Source organism: Stegostoma tigrinum, chromosome 12, assembly GCF_030684315.1.
Source record: "Stegostoma tigrinum isolate sSteTig4 chromosome 12, sSteTig4.hap1, whole genome shotgun sequence".
Classification (NCBI taxonomy): domain Eukaryota; kingdom Metazoa; phylum Chordata; class Chondrichthyes; order Orectolobiformes; family Stegostomatidae; genus Stegostoma; species Stegostoma tigrinum.
This window is the reverse complement of record NC_081365.1, coordinates 60,563,860-60,584,801: the sequence shown is the minus strand read 5'-3', so window position 1 is coordinate 60,584,801 and position 20,942 is coordinate 60,563,860. Positions and strand designations below refer to the sequence as shown.

Genomic DNA, 20,942 nt, shown 5'->3' with positions numbered 1-20,942 from the left:
TAGATAGCCTTTCTGTTTATTACACTGCAATGCCACACTATCTAGTCTATGGGCTAAATCTTCCCAGCTCCTGAATGACTTGGGCAATGGTGATGGCAGGGAAAATATGGGGAGATCACAGAAACTGCGTTTTTCATCATTAAGGAAATTAATTTTATACTAAAGCTTTAATGACAAGCTGAGAATCTCGCCAGTGAGTGGCAAGGGGCTTATATGCTTGCATGTATTATTAGTACCTAATCACACTTGGTTTATATTTCATATTTTCCACACGCCACAGAAAAACTAGACGGTGACAGTTCTGAACATGAAAGAGGGGCAGCTCCAGCTCATCACATGCTCCTCAGGTCTCCATCATGGAGTATTTATACTCACACAGAAGCAGAATTAGAAGAATTCATCAATATCTTCAATTGTCAAACCTTCATTAAAACTTAGCTACATACACACACACACACACACACACACACACATACTTAATTGCCTGTATATGGCATTATTTTGATTGACACAAAATTAGCAGACATAAGTCATTAACTAAAAGTTTTTTTTTCAAATAACTGAAACACTTCTGGAGAAACAAAAAAAATCGAAAGTGCAGTTTGCAGACTGATGATGTCATAACTAATGTGTTTTTATCTCAAAAACACAACACCTCTGTATAATTATCATCATGTTAACTGCCCTACATGCTGTATCTCCGATCTTAACCATGGATTCTGGAGTTGAGGAAAGTGAAAATATTTAATATCAGTGTTTCACAGATGTAAAAAAAGTCTGTACAATTGGCACATTAACAAATTATTAACAAATTAGACTAGTTAAGCTGACAGAGAAACAAAGGGAATGCATCAATGATAACAGTATTGAAGCTCAGCTACTGCAGGACTCAACCTCCACACAATTTCCCAGATTTGCAATAAATCTCACCAGTCCGAGTGAGTACTTAATAACATGTGCAATGGTGTGCACTGAACATTGACACAAAACTATCCTGACTTCTGAATGTAAAGCTCGGCACAAGCATAAAACATTAAAACAAAAACTTGATTGCTGTTAACTAGTAGAGAATGTATTACGTTATTATCACGTACTTGTAAATGTCTATCTATAATAACTTGATATATTAATTAGGCTAGAAAGAGTAGGAAAAAGAGCTGAACCTAAAACGTGTTACACATTCAAGAATGTACACTGCCAGAGTGCAGAAAATTCTTTTATCAATAATATTGCAATATAGTTTGTGAAAGAAAATCAATTTTAATTATTGTAGTAATGTTTCTTGTTCTCCACTCCTTCCCTCCCACAAATCACACTTGCCCCATCTTACCTGGCAATAACAAAAAGTACACAACTGACCCCAAGGCAGGCCAGCAGCACGTACATCCAAATATCTGGGGACAACGGATTCAAGAAAGAGAAAACACCTGGGTTTGTGCCATTGGGCTTCCGGTAGAGAATGCTAATTCCCAGAGTCATGAAGGGTTTTGAGAAATCAATAACTTTCTCCCGTACGTAGGTAATAGTGAGAGGGGCAACAGCTAAATCTGCTTTCTGCAAAGAAGAAGAAAAACCAATCAGGGGAGTTCCAAATAAAAAAAAATGGAATGAAGAAAGGAACTCATCTAGAAGCACATTACTGCAGATGCTAGAATCTGTACTGCAAATTATAAATGCTAGAGATCACAGTGAATAAGGCAGCATCCATGGAGACAGAGCAAGCTAATATTGAGTCTAGATGGCTCTAAAGAAGTCATTGACTCGAAATATTAGCTTGCTTTCTCACTATCAATGCTGCCTGACCAGCTGACATCTCAAGGAACCAATCTGTTCAACAAGTCATTTTTTGTAGTGCAATAAAAGTGCTGTATACTTCAACAAATTTACTGCCAAGGATAAAAAAGTGGCTATAAATTGGCTGTGTTATTTAATATAATGTCCAGTTCCACACTGTTTGAAATATTCTGAGATTTTACTACTGTTTTGATGTTACTTCATTCATTATTGAAATTTTCTAAAAACAAAAGGTAGGCAAATATTTGTGCAGTACTCATAGGTAACAGTGAGAGTAGAGCAATGCACACTATCCATCCAAACAGAAGAAGCAATTTCCTGTGTTCTTGCAAGCTGCAGCTAATGAACAATACTTGTCAGCATAATGAGTCGATATGAAATGAGACAGTTATTTTTCATTTAATCACCTTTAATCATTGATTTTGCCTTCAATCAGGATGGACAGTGTATAATAAAAGATGATATGAATTAATATTTTCATTGCATTGGAGTTGCAAATGAAGCTCAGTGCTGTCCTCATTAAGGTTGTAATATAATGATTTTGAAATTACAGGCAAAATATATATTACCAATTAATTTAAATTAACATAGCTGCCTGAGTCAATTTTGATACTGGAAACCATATTTCTATTAATAATTAAAACAAAATAAGAAATTACATCTGACTTATAATAATCATGAATATAAATAAAGCCACCATTAAATTAACTTTGCATAATAATGCCTCATTTTACACCATGTGAGTGTTCTTAATCCTACATACACTATCACATTAATCTAAAATTTAGCCTTAAAACAATCTGTCAAACAAGAACAATCTTTGTTCAGTGTTTGTGATGGCAGGGTACCATAGTTGTCACTGTTTAATTAGGTGCGCTATCAGGCAACAAGTAAACTTGTTTCTGTCACAACATCAGCATACCATAACAAAATTGAATGACACATGCTGTTACAAGGCCAACTTGTCATCAGAAGAGATATGACTCATTTCTAATGAGAATACTGACATTGAGTAAGATCTTCATTTGAACTTGGTGCTAATTGAAATCACAAGGCATGTTGTTTTGAATAATAGATTTGAATGCAAAAGATAACAATTTGTTCAGAGATATGTAAAAGCATTTGGTCACTTGCAAGTGAATAACTATTATTTGAATTTCAACTACCAATGCTTAAAATGTACGTGCACCAAATTATTGGAAAGGGATTAATGGACTTTAGTGGGTTGTAATTGGGCCACAAGACTGATTGGAAGGTCACACAATAAGGCAAAAAGTAGTAAACAAACTTCTGGTCAGGTCAGCATGGAGGGTATGAAGGTCCAGGAGGAGTTGACTACCTATCATGGTGAGAATTGTTGCCATCTTATTTCCCTCTGACAAGTGATAGTGTAACAAAATGCACATCAGTGAGACAAGGTTAGGTACCAATGGTACAGAAATGCATGCAAAAAGGCCTCTAGCCTCTTACTGGTGAAATTCTCATTTTGCTGTTCAAAACTCTGTTGCAGAATCAGACTTTCTTTCTCAACATCGAGAATCTCGTTACTGATGATGTCACCGTGTTATCCCAAATGATTTACTATTTCCCATGTTATTCAGGACATGAGAATATTCCACCCAATGTGATGTGTAGCCAACTGGATATAACAATATTTTTGAAGCAAGTTTAATTAATAATCTCACAGTATGAAATCCTCTGGGGAAATATGGTGATAAAACAACTTAATTCCATAGTACGTTTGCAAGTGATAAAATCGGGGCCCACTGTCGAACTTAAACCAAGCTAATTTCATAGGTATGACAGGATAACTGGCCAAAAGTTGGTTAAGCCAAAACGTGTGATGCTAAATAAACCAAAAAAATTTTAAAACATAATTTGAATATATTCAATAAACTGTATTCCATTATAAACAAAAATATATCAAGAAATATGTATTTGTGGCTAATGAGGCAAGGAACAGAAAATTAAAAGAAGAGATTTTAATATTCCGGAGCAGAGTAGCAATCCTAAGAATTGAAAATTAATTATAAAGCACTATAAGGCAAGCACAAAGTTGATTAAAAATTTAAATCATGGGATGTGAAATTAAAAATCAGATTAGAAGAGCTTTTACAAAAGTAGAATAGATGGTCTTTTGGTGGGAGAAATGAGGAAATGACAGAGACAGTAAATAAATACTTGGTGTCTGTCTTCGCTGCAGAAGTTATAAATTACATGCCATAAACACAAGATAAGCAAGGGGCTAATGAGTATGAGAAATATAAAATAACAGATACAACACAGAAAAAACGTATTGAAGAAATTTTAGGGACTAAAGTCAATAAATCCCCATGACCTGATGGCCTGCATCCAAAGACTATAAAATAAGTAGCAGAAGAGAGAGTGGATACCCTGGTTATAAATTTTTTGAAATTCCCTATGTTCTATAATCATCCTAGTAGAATAGAAGTTAGGAAATACAACACTGTTACTCAGGAAAGGTAAGAGAGAGAGAAAACGGAATTACTGGCCAATTAGCCTTATTTCAGAGATTGTAAGAACTGCCAATGCTGTGGTCTGACATAACTCAGCCTGGAGTTGGATGAACTCAGCAGGCTGGGCAGCCTCAGAGGAGCAGGAAAGCTGATGTTTCAGGTTGGGACTATTATTCAGATTCTTTCTGAAGGAGGACATCAGTTTTTCTGGTCCTCTGATGCTACTTGCCTGCTGTATTCCTCTAGCCTTATTTCAATTGTCAGGAAAATGCTGGAATCTATTTATAAATGAAGTCTTAACAACTCATTTAGAAGATCATAATATAAATCAAAGTCAACACGGTTTAAAAGAAAAAAAAAGTGTTTGACGGATTTATTAGAGTTTTGGAGATGGACCTTATTAAGTGGATACAGGAGAGCTAGTATCAGAGATAATAGGGGCTGCAGATGCTGAGGAATCTGAGATAACAAGGTGTAGAGCTGGATGAACATAGCCGGCCAAGCAGCATCAGAGGAGCAGGAAAGCTGACATTTCAGGCTTAGACTGTTCATCAGAAATGGGGGAGGGGAAGAGGGTTCTGAATAACTAGACAGAGAGGGGGAGGCGGATAGAAGATGGATAGAGGAGAAGATAGGTGGAGAGGAGACAGACAAGTTAAAGGGGCAGAGATGGAGCCAGTATTTTGCTTGGATTTCTGAACTACATTCAATAAAATGCCTAATAAAAGAATATTATGCAAAATGAGGGTTTATTGAGTTCAGAGTAAAGGAGAACTCTCTTTACACAGAGAGTTGTGAGAGCATGGAATGTGTTGCCAGCAGCAGTTGTGGAAGCAAGGTCATTGGGGTCATTTAAGAGACTGCTGGACATACATATGGTCACAGAAATTTGAGGGTGCATACATGAGGATCAATGGTCGGCATAACATCGTGGGCTGAAGGGCCTGTTCTGTGCTGTACTGTTCTATGTTCTATGAAAAAGCGACGAGAGGATAAGTTAATGAACAAGTAGAACTGAATTGGGATGAACATAGCATTTTGTGAAGTGCTGCAAAAATTAGTGCTCAAACATCAGTTATTAACATCCAAGTTGCTTGGATTTCCTGAATAACCTGGATGAAGAGACGAATAAAAAAGAAAATAATATATCCAAGCTTGCAATGATTCAAATTTAGATAAAAACTGTGAAGGTGACTCAAACAAGCTGAAAGAGATTGCACGTGCAACAAGGTGTCAGGTGAAGTATATTGTGAGCAAGTGCATGGTTATTCAACTCGTTAGTAAATATTAAATTAAACATTTTATTTTCCAAAATTAAACTGCGAAATGTTGACTTCAAAGAAATTTGCATGTACCTGTTTAAGGACCACAAAAGTCATTACTTGGACACAAAAAGCAATTAGGAAGCCAAATGGCATGTTAGCTTTCGATGCAGAGGAAACTGAGTTGAAAAAAAGGAAGTTTAGCTCCAATGGTGTTGAGCTTTGGTGAGACTGCACCTGGAAAACTGCTCAGGTTTCATTTTCTACGTTTAAGGAAATATGTAGTCTCCTTTGAGGCAAAACAGGCAAAGGTTCGCTAGATTGGTTTCTGGAACTAAAGGATTGTTCTATGATAGGCAGTCTAACTCAGTCTAGGTTGTCTGGAGTTAGAATAATGAGACATAACTACATTGAAATGTACAGAATTCTAAAGGGATTTGATAGAGTGGACAGAAAGAGTTTGTTCCCTGGCTGGAAAACCTATATCAAAGGGATATAGTTTCAGTGCCAGCTGTTGAACATTTAGGTTTGGGATAACAAGAAATTTCTTCACTCAGTTGTGAATCTTTGGAATTTTCTCCTGTAAAGTGTTGTAGAGACTGCATCATTGAGTATACTTAAGGCTGAGATAGGCAGATGTTTGGTCTCCCATGGAATCAATGAATATCAATGCAATCAGGCAAGAAAACGGAGTGTAGATGGAAAATCAGTGTTGCGGACCAGACCGAACACTCCTCAAACAAATCAAAGGGGATGGCCTAACATTTTCTTATTTAAAGGCAAGTTTAAGGTGAACTGTTCCAGATGGAATTCGATTGGTTACGTTACTCAGCTTTAAGCAAAGCACATTTTACTGTTACTCTACAGGTAAAATACAAAAGAAGAAAGAATTGGTATAACTTTTATTGTTAAGTTTTCCAACAGAGTTACAGATTATGTAACACCAAAACAGTAATTATTCCAATATGGTAACATCCTATAAATACACTCTTTGCAGAGGCAAATTTAGTAAAATAGATCATCTCACACACAATATTTCTCCAGTACAGGAGGAAAGAACATCAAGAGAAAATTCTGGCAGAGAGCGCGAAAACTCAAGCTTTTTTCTACAGCAGGGAGAGATGTGTAGCAGTTTCAAAAACCCAACAATTGTTGAAAGTTAAACTGAAATCCTAAAATAACCTAACTCCACCCATTCATGTTGCTTCTATTGTTCCAACATTCAAAACAGACCACTTGACATCTCTGTCTCAACATCTCTTCATACAAAAATGACAAAACACACTTCTTAAAGCTATAGTATCATCACATCAGCCATAATCCTATTGAATGGTGGAGTAATTTGAGGGGCCTATTTCATCTACTTTGTTCCTTTCTCATATGTTCTTATGCTTTTATCGCTTACATGGTCAATGAGTTCTCCAACCATTCCATTCCATTCGCTCTTCTCATTCTGTGCCCCATATTTTCCATCAGCCACGAGTCTAACTTCATAAGTGAAACCCAGAATGTTTGACAATTCTTTCAACAAGTCAAGGCAATAACCTTCAAAACGGTCATTCCCATATAGAGGTTTGTCAGATTTCTTGTGCATTACGTAAGGATCTTCCTGTAGAAAAGAACAAATCAATGAATTCTTTCAGAACATTATCACAGGTTAAAATCTATTAGACTTATTAACACAGGTTATTCCAATATATTACCTCTTGAAATTATTTTTAAAGTTTGTAATCTCACTAATAAGAAACCAACAGGTCAACCAATTTTATTTTGTATCTCTAAATCAAATTAGCTTAAGTAATAGCTACTGATTAATAATCAGTGTTTCTGATCCACAGTCAGTAGCCTATAATTTTATTTACCCAAAATACAGATATTTGGAACAATAGCATTAATATTGGATTGTTATATTCTTCCTAAGAATGATGGTAGTTTTTAACGTAATTACAAGAGGCAGCAGTTGACAATAATTCTTACTCAAACTGTTTATTTATATGTATGCACTGTTGTAATTTCTGTACAATATTGGAAGGCAATTTTGCTCAAAAGAAAATCAACAAACTTACCAGAATAGTGGTGACTAAAAGAGTCCTATTAGCCAAAGAGTCAGTGATATTGGTGGACTTATCTTTCAGGCTGTCGGTCATGTTAAGTCCTGTGTTTGAATTCCAGATTCCAATCTACAACCAGGAGATCAAATAATCTTCAAATAAAACTCAGTGTTTAATTTCACAAGATATTTTTCACTTCAACACATGACAGTATATAAATGGATGAATTAAAACCCAAACCCACTTTTCACAAAGTGATTCTCACCAGTTTTTATCTATTTAGGCTTCAGTACAAGTTTACAGGAAATAATAAAAAGGCGTAAAGTTGGAGCTTCCTCCTTGCTGGTTAACACAGATCAAAATAATTGCATCTGATATTCTGATGCTGCACAGCTGATTAATTCCTGTGAGATGCCCAAGTCAGAATCAATAAAATATGCTGATCAATGAATAAAAAACTTGTACACTTTGGAAAGCCAATAATTGAAGGATAGGTGGGCAACATAGCTAAATATCTTTCTGTTGTTTGTCACTCTCACATTGCATCAATTACAACAGTGGCAGTTGATTTTTCAGAATTCTTCCAAAGGATAGCTGCAGTTATATAAGTTTGCTTTTGTGCAGGAAGGTAGAGGTCTGTATGTGTGTATTCAAACGTGGGCTTGGAGAACTGATTGCTGCTCTTCTTTCTAAAAACTTTGTTGGCATAAAGAGAAAAAAGTGGTGAAACACTTTAGTTTAATTACCAGGATTGGAGATAAAGCGGGCAGCCAGGACAAAATAATAGAAGTAGGCTCGAGAAACATTTCTCAGTGAATTATTTTTAAAGTGGAATTACATATTCCATCATTCAGGATAACCTGGGAATTGCTGTATCTCTCTGAGTGATGATTAAATAGTGTGCACTGCAGAAGAGCTTATTTCAAAATTTGGAAACAAAACATTTCACTAAATGCAAAACACTAGAACTAAACTAAACACAAAAAAGTTATACAAATTACACAAACAAAAATCCAAACAAACCTTCTGCCATACTTTACTGTAGGGATAACGAGTGCCACGAGTAGGCTTGTAAGAAATAAAGGAGCTTGTTAAAGCGAAATTATTTTACAATTGTTTTAGAACAGAAAGGAGAAATCAAAGAAACGATGGCCAATTCTTGTGCCAATTTATTCCTTTAAGGATAGGTTCATTTTGTGCTCAGTGGTGATTTTGACATTGAAGAATGTGCAGCTGAGAAGCCAAGCAAACTTTTTTTGGGAACATTAAATTTCCCAATGTGCAATTGGTGCAGAATTATTAAATTGGACTTCTGCATGTCAAGGTGCAATGATGCCATCAGTTGTTTAAGTAGCCAATCATATTAAAGAATTCTCAGATGCAGCCAACCTGGAAATGAAAACCATTCACAATCAAGTCAATTTATGAAGATTTTACAGAAATCAAACTAAGAATTGGGGCATGCACATAATAGGATAAAACAAAATAAAATTATTAAAGCTGAAAATAAAGCAAATTTTAATATAAATTATTTTTCCCCTCAATCTAGCATATAAAATTTAATATAAATTGGGAACATTTAACAAAATTCCAAAAACAAAATTCTGGATGGAATTGGCAGTTTTGTAAAAGTTATTACTCAGGTAGATGTTAAAAACCCAGTTACACTACGTTGAATAAAGCTTAAGACAGGAGAGTGGCATGGAAGAGGTTCTCATCCAACTAATAAATTCTCTGACTGCTCTTGAGAAGTTCACAGCCCAGTCTGTAGCAGATTGGTGGGCAGCACAACTTTAAGATCCCCCCATTAATCTATTTTTGTGTCAAATTCTGTAGTTATGGCTAAAATCAGAGCAGTAATGATGGTAACCACAACCAGAGGTCAAGGGATTATTTGAGCAGGAGACTGAATAGGTCAATCAACAAGAGTGCTCAATGTACGTTAGGAAACAAGCAGCAGTAAGGGTACAGGAGGGTATGGAGGATGAAACACAGGACACTACCAAGAAAGCATTGCAATTGTTAAGTCCAGAGGTAACAAGCGCTAGTTGATGGTCTCAGTAGCAGATGTGTTCAAAACAGGGACAGGGATGACCTCAACTCCAGAGATAGTCTTGATGACGGCAAACACAGGGGCCATAAGTTTCCCTCCAGGTCAAACACAGTGTCAAGATTGTGAGTAGTCTTCATGTAGTGTCCGATTTGCAGGTAGTATGACCAGGGGATGGACGCATGACCAAAATCTTCACTAGGTTTAATGAAAAAGTCAGGAGATGCAGGGATTTAGGAATGGAATTCTAAAGCTTTGAGCGATGGATAATATTGAGTAACTACAAATAGTACTGCATTTGAAATATTGTGCACAGACCTGCAAAAACAGCTACATAAATTCCACTTACTTTTGGCTATTTGTTACTGTGTACCCTCTAACCTTGATCCTTTAATGGATTCAGACTGTTATTGCATGTTAATAAATACAAATCCACAAACAGAAGTCCCTGGCTTCAGGACAATCTGCCCTATCACCACTTCTCCCACAAACTTTCAACTTGGATAAAGATGACAGCAAGAGGTGTTACTTGAAAAAAAAAGCCACATGAAGGTGATTACTTTGATGTTTGCTGGTCAGGCAAGTGCTGAGCAAATTTTGATGCTACAAGAATGCTTAACCAAGCAACTATCCGAGATAGCAAAAATCCCTTAGAATTTCTGATAAAATATCATACAATGTTAAATGTTAATTCCAAAGATACTACCAGAACTGCTGATAGATATCATAAAACAGAAAATTCTGAAAGCAAATCCCAGGTGCTCCTATAGTTTGAATATAAACTAAAAAATTGTATTTCACAGTTATTAGCACTGTAAACTTTCAATGTCCCACAGGAAATATTAGACCTTTCAGTTTACCAGAGTATTATGGTTGTGGATTGGTAAATTAGCAATTCTGAGCTTTAGCCACATGTACCATTGAAAAACAAATCTATCATAAACAAGAATACTTAATTTGTGTCACAGGGACCATGATTAAATAGGGCTACTTTGAACATAGAATGCAATCTATAAACGGGAAGATTTGCAATTATTTAGTTACAAGTATTCCACTGGATATGAAACACAAATGCAGTGGAAACTTTATATACAGTATGAATCCACAAGAACGATCAAGCAATTTTTTTTTAGGTGACACATTTCATGAATTCACATTGGCCAGAACATTGAGGGAGCACTGTTGTTTGACTGCTTTCAGTGCATATTAACATTCACCTGAACTGCTGGAAGACACAAGCATGTTTATCTGATGGACACCTTTGACAATGTAGTCTTCTCTCTGTTTGCCAGATAGTCTCACTCTAGATAACGTACACAAGAAATAAATTGAACCTTGAACTCACAATATGCTGTCTGAGATATGGGAGTGTTATTAAATCAAATCAAACTAATGCAGGCACACACATATATTTAAGGCGAATGATTAAAAATAGGTCTTCGGTTTCTTACATCACAATCTTCTGTAGACAGACATTCAAACAGAACAATAAGAATTGCTTCAAGGTTACTAAGCATATGGTATTGATCACAATGTTTTTAACACACCTGGTGTTACTACCAAACAAATAAAAATCTTTGCATTAGTAAGGTAAACCCTGCATTCACCTGTTCAAGGCCTTCCTCCTTCAGACTAATAATGTCCAAATTGAAATCTTTCCGTAGACCATCAGTTTTATTGAAGGTGATACGTCCTGTCAGACCATCCCACTGTGTCTAAGGGGCAATATTACAAAAGTACATTCAATTTCACTTTGTTTGTCACCATTTTGAAGAATGGGGATAAACAATCATTCATATAATTTATGCAAATAAAGCATAAGTCCCCAAATAAGTATCAGCTTACACTGTAATGGTACAGAGGGATACATTGAAACTTAGCATCAATGTCTGAGCTATGAGCATGATGAATGGAAGTGCAAATTTGTAACTAGAGCCCTGGGGTCAGCTCATTCAATTTGCACCTGGCTCAATATTCAGGCATCAATATTTAGCTGAGACAAAAAAATTATAAAAGAAATTGCTTGGAATGTTCTATGCAGGCATTATCATCATTCTCTTTATTCTGGAATATACATTTGCATGATTTTTTTTTCATTCTTAACCTTTTTTGCCATAAGAAAGCGCTTGGAAAACAAAAAGGTTGCTGCTTCCATCTCAAATGGTATAGAAACAAACGTGTTGGAAATAGATTGCATTGGCACCCATTTACCTTACTTTAATAGGCATCAACCCCTTCAGCTCAAATTTAGGTGGAGAATTGAACAGAATACATTCCCTGTGATAATAACTTGTGCTCAAGGTTTGAATGCCAGTCACATAAAAGATCAGCATGAAATGTCCACAGTACCGCCAGCATCTCAAATAATGTAGCCACTGTTGAAAAACAAATTACTCTTTAATATGGGATATATACTGAATAACTTGTTGCATTTTTAGCACGAAAATTTTTCCTTCAGATTTCACAATACTACCAGTCGAGAATCAATTGTAAACTTAGCCAAAGACAAAAAAGACAAAACACAATGAGACATCACGTCCAGATTAAGTCCAGCAATTTGTTGCTGAAAATGTTTTTTTTCAAACATATGCTCTAATCTTTAAATAATTACAACAGAAGATAGTGCCAAATATTTGGTAAATTGCAAACGTATAATCTAAGGTATTCTGTATTCTATAACACTACGCCCGAGCTATATTTGAAAATGTATTTTTACAAAATTGCATCAGATCTCCTATTACGATTCTTCCTGGATGCCTGGGATTCTCTGTTAGTTCATCTATTGCTGTAATACAATAAATTAGCTGAACAATTTTATCAAATGACTCACAGAAATCAATATCTCCACCAGGTGTCAGTTAGCTTGGAGCAAAATACTCTGAATCACCCAGAATTTGTTAGCCTATGGACCACGTGTTGGAATTGGGGTGGAGATGGGGCAGATGCAGGAACAGAGCTACAGGCCTGAGAGGTCTACAGCTATTCTCTCAGCTTCTCATCACAGCTTTCTACCAGTTTCTAGAACTGCCAGAAGGTTCTGAGCCTGGAGGGTAGTGCTGCTGGACAAAAAACACTGACCTTGACAATCCTTCAGACCCCAAGTCTATGTAAGGAATAGCGGCGTTGGCGTTCTCACAGCCAACTTTTATTTGGAAGATTGCATTTGGGTGCCCTCGGGGAAAAGACAAAAAGACATTGAATTAAATTTCCAACACGTTTTGTGCAATCCTTCCCAAACAGAGAAGTTTTACTCATAAAAGTCATTGGATAGTGTAGCGATGCAGGAGACCTAACCCAAAACCTCTCAAACCTTACCTCTTCTTTCCTACACCTCAAATGCAATGAAGAGGAAAACCCGTTGCAATATTGATATTACTTACTTATCAATATACAAAACTTATTCATTCCTTAAAATCTCTCCTTATTTATATCAGAAAGTATTTATTCATTTGTATGCTTTTCCAAGACAGGGTTGCTTAAGAGACAAGCAAAAGTCGGTGAAAATTAAAACTGACAGTGATGCATAATCAGGGGTACTCTGGCGTGTTGCCAAACCACAACAGTAGATATTCATTAGTAGTTTGTTTCAAATAGAGGGGTAAGTTAATAAGCTGGAGATGTGTGTTTCTTTTTCCTGTGCAAGTATTACCCGATTCTCTGATGTGAAACCTGAAGCTGTCCCACTCTTACTGATCCTCCAACTGTTCAAACAAATGCATTGAGGTGGGAAATAAATCTCCACTGAAAAAAAATCACTGAAGATAAACAGTTTACTTGCCTCTTTGATGAGGTTCATGAACCTGGATCCAAAGCGCCAGGGCTTGTGCCTATGACACTGTAAAGAGCTGACTGTCATTTGAAATGCCTTCCGAAAAGCTAGAGACACCACGTACACTGCATCGTACATCAGGGCTGCATCTGTCTGCCAGAAAATATTGAACCAACATTTTAATCGCAAGTATGAATCAAAGAGTCAATGTTGGACAGACATTATTAAACACTGTTCCTGCCATTCTTTCCTCTTTGATTGAATAAAAGGAACATTTGAAAATATATAAACAATGAGAAATGTATTCTTAATGTGAAATAGTATCCCTATCACCATCCCATAGTTTATAGCATTTACATTATATTTATAACATTTCACTTGACATATCAAGCATTCAAGCTACAATATGAAAAATGATTTAGTGATTATTGGAGGATATGCAATGAGGACTAATGATATCGTAGGAATTAGTGGGAAAACCCCCATTCGTTGGAGTCATTTTGAGCACTGAGCATGATGTTGTGGTTATCGGAGACTAATCAGCTTAGTACCAGCACATCAATGCAGATCTCCTTGGAATTGTATCTTAGGGTCAACTAAATTTAGCAGCTTCAGTGACCATACTGTTCGTTATATGATCGAAAGGTATTTGCTGATGATTGCAAAATACTATGTACCATTTGCAATTCTCCAGACTGTGAAGCAGACTGTGCTCACACATAGCAAGACTGGATAACATTCAGACTTGGGTTGAGAAGTGGCAAGTAATATTCATGCCAAGTGTTAAGCAATGACGATCTCTAAAAACAGAAAATGTAACCCTCTTCTCTTGAGATTTATAGTTTTACAATTACTGAATTCCTAACCATTAACCATTTGTTGCATTAGATTAGAAACTCACCTAAATCAGACATTTAATATCTTTGCTTCAAGAGCAGAACAGAACCTGGGAATTCTACAGCAAATAATTCAACTCCTGACTTCCTTTAACATGTACACATTAAACCACAAGTCAGTAGTGTAATGGAATGATCTTCTTTTACCTGGACTGAAAAGTCTCCAACAGTATTCAAGAAACTTGACACCATCCAGTGCATAGCAGCTGATTTAAACATCCATTCCCTTCACTACATTTGCACAGAGGCAGCAGTGTGCATAATCTACAAGAAGCACTGCAACACTCACCAAAGTGTTCTTCACAGCACGTTCCAAACAAGAGATCTTTACCACTTAGAATGTCCAGAATATCAGATGCATGGGAACATTACCATCTTTACATTTCACTCCAAAGCACATGCCATTTTGATATGGAACTATTGCTACATATATGAACTTCAGTGGGTCAAGAAGGCTGTTCACCAGCATCTTCCCAAGGACAATTAAAAATGTGCAACAAATGCCAGCAACACTCACATCCCATGGAACAATGAAAAAGAAAGGATTCTCACTTATCCTGCAATTCACAAATAAAATCAAACATATTACTTTGGTGCAGATTTTCCACATTACTTAGTTGCAGCAGCTCTTTCACAAGTATTCACACATATTGCAAACTATCTCACACTCACAGCTTGCTATAATTTATCATTTCATATGTGCAAACTCTCTTCTTTGAGCATTAAGGGTTTCACATTCAGCAATGCTGCTAATGATAACGAAGAGGAACACAGTATTTTCACATTTCTAGAATCTCCTATCAGGATGAGTCATTAGTATGTCAGGAAAGGACAGTTAAAATGCAGAGTAAAATTTCTTCAACTCTTCCTTGATGATGTTAATAAATATGGAAAAGAATGCTCCCTAATGCATTGGCATGTGATTTCCTCACTTTCAGCTTCATTTGGTCTTTTGTCAAGAAATCTCTGGTCCAGTACTGAAGAGCCAAATGCAGAGCTCAGATTGCTCTACTGCAGACATCACCAACCTGTCTGTCTGGGGCTTCACTTTCAATCAACTATGATCCTGCACCTCAAGGTCTCTTTGTTTGGCAAAACTCCCCAGGAACCAATCATTGAAGTGTGTAAGCCCTGCCCTGGTTTGCTTTACCAAAATGCAACACTTCACATTTATCCAAATTAAACTCCATCTGCCACTCCTCAGCCCTTCTGGTAAAGATCCTGACGTACTCCGAGAAAACCTTCTTCATTGTTCACTACTTATCAATGAAGTGTCTCAGTGTCAAGAAAAGACCCAAAATTCATTCTGTTATTTCATCATCACAAAAGATTTCAGTTGTTTTTAAGAAGTCTCCAGAATGAACAGTTGGTAATATGGATGTTGAGTATTGCTGAAAAAAGGCAACGTCTGTTAAAGTTTTTGACTTGCACTCATCAGGACAATGTGTGAGAATATAAATAAAGTGAAAACAAACATTTGCATTAATTTAGTATAAAAGCTGCTTTCCCTTTTTGTTTAGTATTTCTTGTGAGTTGTCCTGATGAGTGTGAGGTGAAAAGCTTTGACAAAATGTGTCTCCATTCCCAGACTGCAAGAAATTCAAAGTTGTAAATTGTGTATAGCATTTTGTGGATGCCCCACACTATCTAAAATTGACACCGGTAATGTTTGCACGGGTCATTTGGTTAACAGATTTTTGTTTTTTGTTCCAAATATCAGTCCCATTAAATACTAAATATCATTTGCATCTTCTAGGAGCTTGGGATAGATAAGGCCTGGATACCAGTGATAGTGCAAACTAGTAACAATCCTTAAACTATATCCAGAATCATGTTAGAGAAGAGCTTCTCTAGAGCATTGTACCATCAGGTTCCAGTTCCATGTGATCCAACCTCACTGATGTAAGTTTAATCCATATACTGTAGCTCCTCGTAATTCTCTCTTGCCACGACTTCACACACTATGTACAGTTAAATTCCACTTCTACTTTCACACCTGTCCAAGTAGCTTCTGGCAATGGCACCAGCTTCCAACTCTGTTCTTGGCTTTCTTGAAGGATTGCCCGGAGCTGTAAAGTTGGTATCATTTTCTTATATGTATTTTTGATCGTGGACTGACATGTAAAAAGGACTATTTTAAAAACAAGGGATCTGGAAGGAATTGACACAATTTTGAAAACAAGTTACTGTTGGCGTTTACACTACTGCTTCATCCAAGCAGTGGGGAAGCTACTTGTACACGGCCCAGCATCAAGAGACGGCATAGTATTTGGAAATTGGCTGGAAATAGGAAGCTGATTGGTCACAATTGCACAAACCAATTGTAAATGCTAAAGGTCATCCACCCGAAAAGTTCTCTGAGCTGCTTGTGGGTGTAAACAATACAGTGGGAAAGCCTTTGGACTGCAGGAAGGATAGAATGTGTGTCGGACATAGAGCAGTTTTTCCGCCGTCTTCGCCTGCATGCCTACTTCTTCAACCGGGAACCCAACCCTCCTTCCACTGACCCCTTCACCCGCTTCCAACACAAGTCCTCCTCCTGGACACCACCCCCAGGCCTCCTACCCTCCCTCGACCTCTTCATCTCCAACTGCCGTCGAGACATTAACCGCCTCAACCTCTCCACCCCTCTCACCCACTCCAACCTCTCCCCCGCAGAACGGGCAGCCCTCCGCTCCCTCCGCTCCAACCCCAACCTCACCATCAAACCCGCAGACAAGGGTGGCGCAGTGGTAGTATGGCGTACTGACCTCTACATCGCCGAGGCCAGACGCCAACTCTCCGACACCACCTCCTACCGCCTCCTCGATCATGACCCCACACCCGAGCACCAAACCATCATCTCCAACACCATTCATGACCTCATCACCTCAGGGGACCTCCCACCCACAGCCTCCAACCTCATTGTTCCCCAACCCCGCACAGCCCGTTTCTATCTCCTTCCCAAAATCCACAAACCTGCCTGCCCTGGTCGACCCATCGTCTCAGCCTGCTCCTGCCCCACCGAACTCATCTCCACCTATCTGGACTCCATTTTCTCCCCTTTGGTCCAGGAACTCCCCACCTATGTCCGTGACACCACCCACGCCCTCCACCTCCTCCAGGACTTCCAATTCCCTGGCCCCCAACACCTCATATTCACCATGGACGTCCAGTCCCTGTACACCTGCATTCCGCATGGAGATGGCCTCAAGGCCCTCCGCTTCTTCCTGTCCCGCAGGCCCGACCAGGCCCCCTCCACCGACACTCTCATCCGCCTAGCGGAACTCGTCCTCACACTCAACAACTTCTCTTTTGACTCCTCCCACTTCCTACAGACTAAGAGGGTGGCCATGGGCACCCGCATGGGCCCCAGCTATGCCTGCCTCTTTGTAGGTTACGTGGAACAGTCCATCTTCCGCACCTACACAGGCCCCAAACCCCACCTCTTCCTCCGGTACATTGATGACTGTATCGGCGCCGCCTCTTGCTCCCCAGAGGAGCTCGAACAGTTCATCCACTTCACCAACACCTTCCACCCCAACCTTCAGTTCACCTGGGCCATCTCCAGCACATCCCTCACCTTCCTGGACCTCTCAGTCTCCATCTCAGGCAACCAGCTTGTAACTGATGTCCATTTCAAGCCCACCGACTCCCACAGCTACCTAGAATACACCTCCTCCCACCCACCCTCCTGCAAAAACTCCATCCCCTATTCCCAATTCCTCCGCCTCCGCCGCATCTGCTCCCACGATAAGACATTCCACTCCCGCACATCCCAGATGTCCAAGTTCTTTAAGGACCGCAACTTCCCCCCCACGGTGATTGAGAACGCCCTTGACCGCGTCTCCCGCATTTCCCGCGACACATCCCTCACACCCCGCCCCCGCCACAACCGCCCCAAGAGGATCCCCCTCGTTCTCACACACCACCCTACCAACCTCCGGATACAACGCATTATCCTCCGACACTTCCGCCATTTACAATCCGACCCCACCACCCAAGACATTTTTCCATCCCCACCCCTGTCTGCTTTCCGGAGAGACCACTCTCTCCGTGACTCCCTTGTTCGCTCCACACTGCCCTCCAACCCCACCACACCCGGCACCTTCCCCTGCAACCGCAGGAAATGCTACACTTGTCCCCACACCTCCTCCCTCACCCCCATCCCAGGCCCCAAGATGACATTCCACATTAAGCAGAGGTTCACCTGCACATCTGCCAATGTGGTATACTGCATCCACTGTACCCGGTGCGGCTTTCTCTACATTGGGGAAACCAAGCGGAGGCTTGGGGACCGCTTTGCAGAACACCTCCGCTCAGTTCGCAACAAACAACTGCACCTCCCAGTCGCAAACCATTTCCACTCCCCCTCCCATTCTCTTGATGACATGTCCATCATGGGCCTCCTGCACTGCCACAATGATGCCACCCGAAGGTTGCAGGAACAGCAACTCATATTCCGCCTGGGAACCCTGCAGCCATATGGTATCAATGTGGACTTCACCAGTTTCAAAATCTCCCCTTCCCCCACTGCATCCCTAAACCAGCCCAGTTCATCCCCTCCCCCCACTGCACCACACAACCAGCCCAGCTCTTCCCCCCCACCCACTGCATCCCAAAACCAGTCCAACCTGTCTCTGCCTCCCTAACCGGTTCTTCCTCTCACCCATCCCTTCCTCCCACCCCCAGCCGCACCCCCAGCTACCTACTAACCTCATCCCACCTCCTTGACCTGTCCGTCTTCCCTGGACTGACCTATCCCCTCCCTACCTCCCCACCTACACCCTCTCCACCTATCTTCTTTGCTCTCCATCTTCGGTCCGCCTCCCCCTCTCTCCCTATTTATTCCAGTTCCCTCCCCCCATCCCCCTCTCTGATGAAGGGTCTAGGCCCGAAACGTCAGCTTTTGTGCTCCTGAGATGCTGCTTGGCCTGCTGTGTTCATCCAGCCTCACATTTTATTATCATAGAATGTGTGTGTCTGTTTCTGCAGTAAATCCCCTAAAATCTGAAGAAAGTTAGTTCTTTCCTCCTACTGGTTATTGGTTAGAGTCTTTGAAATGATCCAGAAGGATCATCTCAGTGAATCTGGTGGACTAGCTCTCTTGAGCTATGGTTTGAAGGATGTTTTCCCCCTCCTCCATAAAACCAAACCTGTGTGTGTCTGTTTGTCTGCGCATGTCTGTGGTTTTAAAAAGGGTTTACAGTTTAGCTGCAAGTGACATATGTTGATAATTCATGGCCTTGTACTTGTGACTAGAGTTTATTCATTTACAATAATAATTCTTGCCATGTATGGAAACCTGTTCAGTGCTTTCTGTTAACTTGCTCCATCAGACAGATAAATCAGGTGATTAAATCATTAACTTCTGTGGTGACCCAGAGAATAGTGAGGCTTGAGAATCTACACACTTTCTCTAAGTGGGTCATAACACAGCTAACACTACCTTCTCCAGGACAATTAGTGAATAAATGAGAAATAAATATTTACCTCACCAGTGATGGCCACAATACATGAACAGAAATTGTTCTAGAAGTGTATGACATATTGTAAGAATGTAGTGACTCTAAGTATTCAGCTTTCATTATGATTTGAATTTCTGAAATTTTCATGAACTAAAAATGGTTTTTAAAAAAAAGAGACTGGCTTAAAATGCCTGCTGTGTCCTGACTAGCCCAGGCAACCCACGTGGAATATACAATACTGGCTGCACCAGAATTGTTATCTTTACCAAGAGGCACTGAAACTCCGTGAAGTGTCAAGGAATTTGGGTGCTTAGTTTTACTCAAAATTGCATCATATTGTCACATATTGGGAGATGAAATGTTGCCTATAACCATCCAGTTTTAAATGAAATAATGCCACAAACACCAGAATCTGCACACAAACAGGATATTAACAGCAGTCTGAGAGCAGCAACGGAGACAGAAAGCAACATAGATTAATAACAGCAAGGATAATGAAAATTGAGGCTTGGGGACAGCTTTGCAGAACACCTCCGCTCAGTTCGCAACAAACAACTGCACCTCCCAGTCGCAAACCATTTCCACTCCCCCTCCCATTCTCTTGATGACATGTCCATCATGGGCCTCCTGCACTGCCACAATGATGCCACCCGAAGGTTGCAGGAACAGCAACTCATATTCCGCCTGGGAACCCTGCAGCCATATGGTATCAATGTGGACTTCACCAGTTTCAAAATCTCCCCTTCCCCTACTGCATCCCTAAACCAGTCCAGTTCGTCCCCTCCCCCCACTGCACCACACAACCAGCCCAGCTCTTCCCCCCCACCCACTGCATCCCAAAATCAGTCCAACCTGTCTCTGCCTCCCTAACCGGTTCTTCCTCTCACCCATCCCTTCCTCCCACCCCAAGCCGCACCCCTAGCTACCTACTAACCTCATCCCACCACCTTGACCTGTCCGTCTTCCCTGGACTGACCTATCCCCTCCCTACCTCCCCACCTACACTCTCTCTACTATCTTCTTTACTCTCCATCTTCGGTCCGCCTCCCCCTCTCTCCCTATTTATTCCAGTTCCCTCTCCCCATCCCCCTCTCTGATGAAGGGTCTAGGCCCGAAACGTCAGCTTTTGTGCTCCTGAGATGCTGCTTGGCCTGCTGTATTCATCCAGCCTCACATTTTATTATAATGAAAATTCT

The 20,942-nt window shown here is 39.8% G+C and overlaps 1 protein-coding gene across 6 annotated transcripts in view; it reads right to left on the bottom strand.

The window, feature by feature from the left end:
- Positions 1-20,942, bottom strand: part of LOC125457084 (glutamate receptor ionotropic, kainate 1) — a 294,872-nt gene that overhangs the window by 47,271 nt on the left and 226,659 nt on the right. For 3 of the 6 annotated variants that reach the window (XM_059650355.1, XM_059650359.1, XM_048540798.2), the window contains exons 8-13: positions 13,413-13,556; positions 11,242-11,349; positions 8,608-8,652; positions 7,600-7,713; positions 6,939-7,142; positions 1,331-1,554 (exon numbers count right to left, since the gene is read on the bottom strand). In XM_059650355.1, coding sequence (XP_059506338.1) covers positions 1,331-1,554; positions 6,939-7,142; positions 7,600-7,713; positions 8,608-8,652; positions 11,242-11,349; positions 13,413-13,556 — 839 coding nt within the window. The remainder of the gene's footprint in view (positions 1-1,330; positions 1,555-6,938; positions 7,143-7,599; positions 7,714-8,607; positions 8,653-11,241; positions 11,350-13,412; positions 13,557-20,942) is intronic. The other 3 variants (XM_059650357.1, XM_059650356.1, XM_059650358.1) reach the window with 1 other exon arrangement.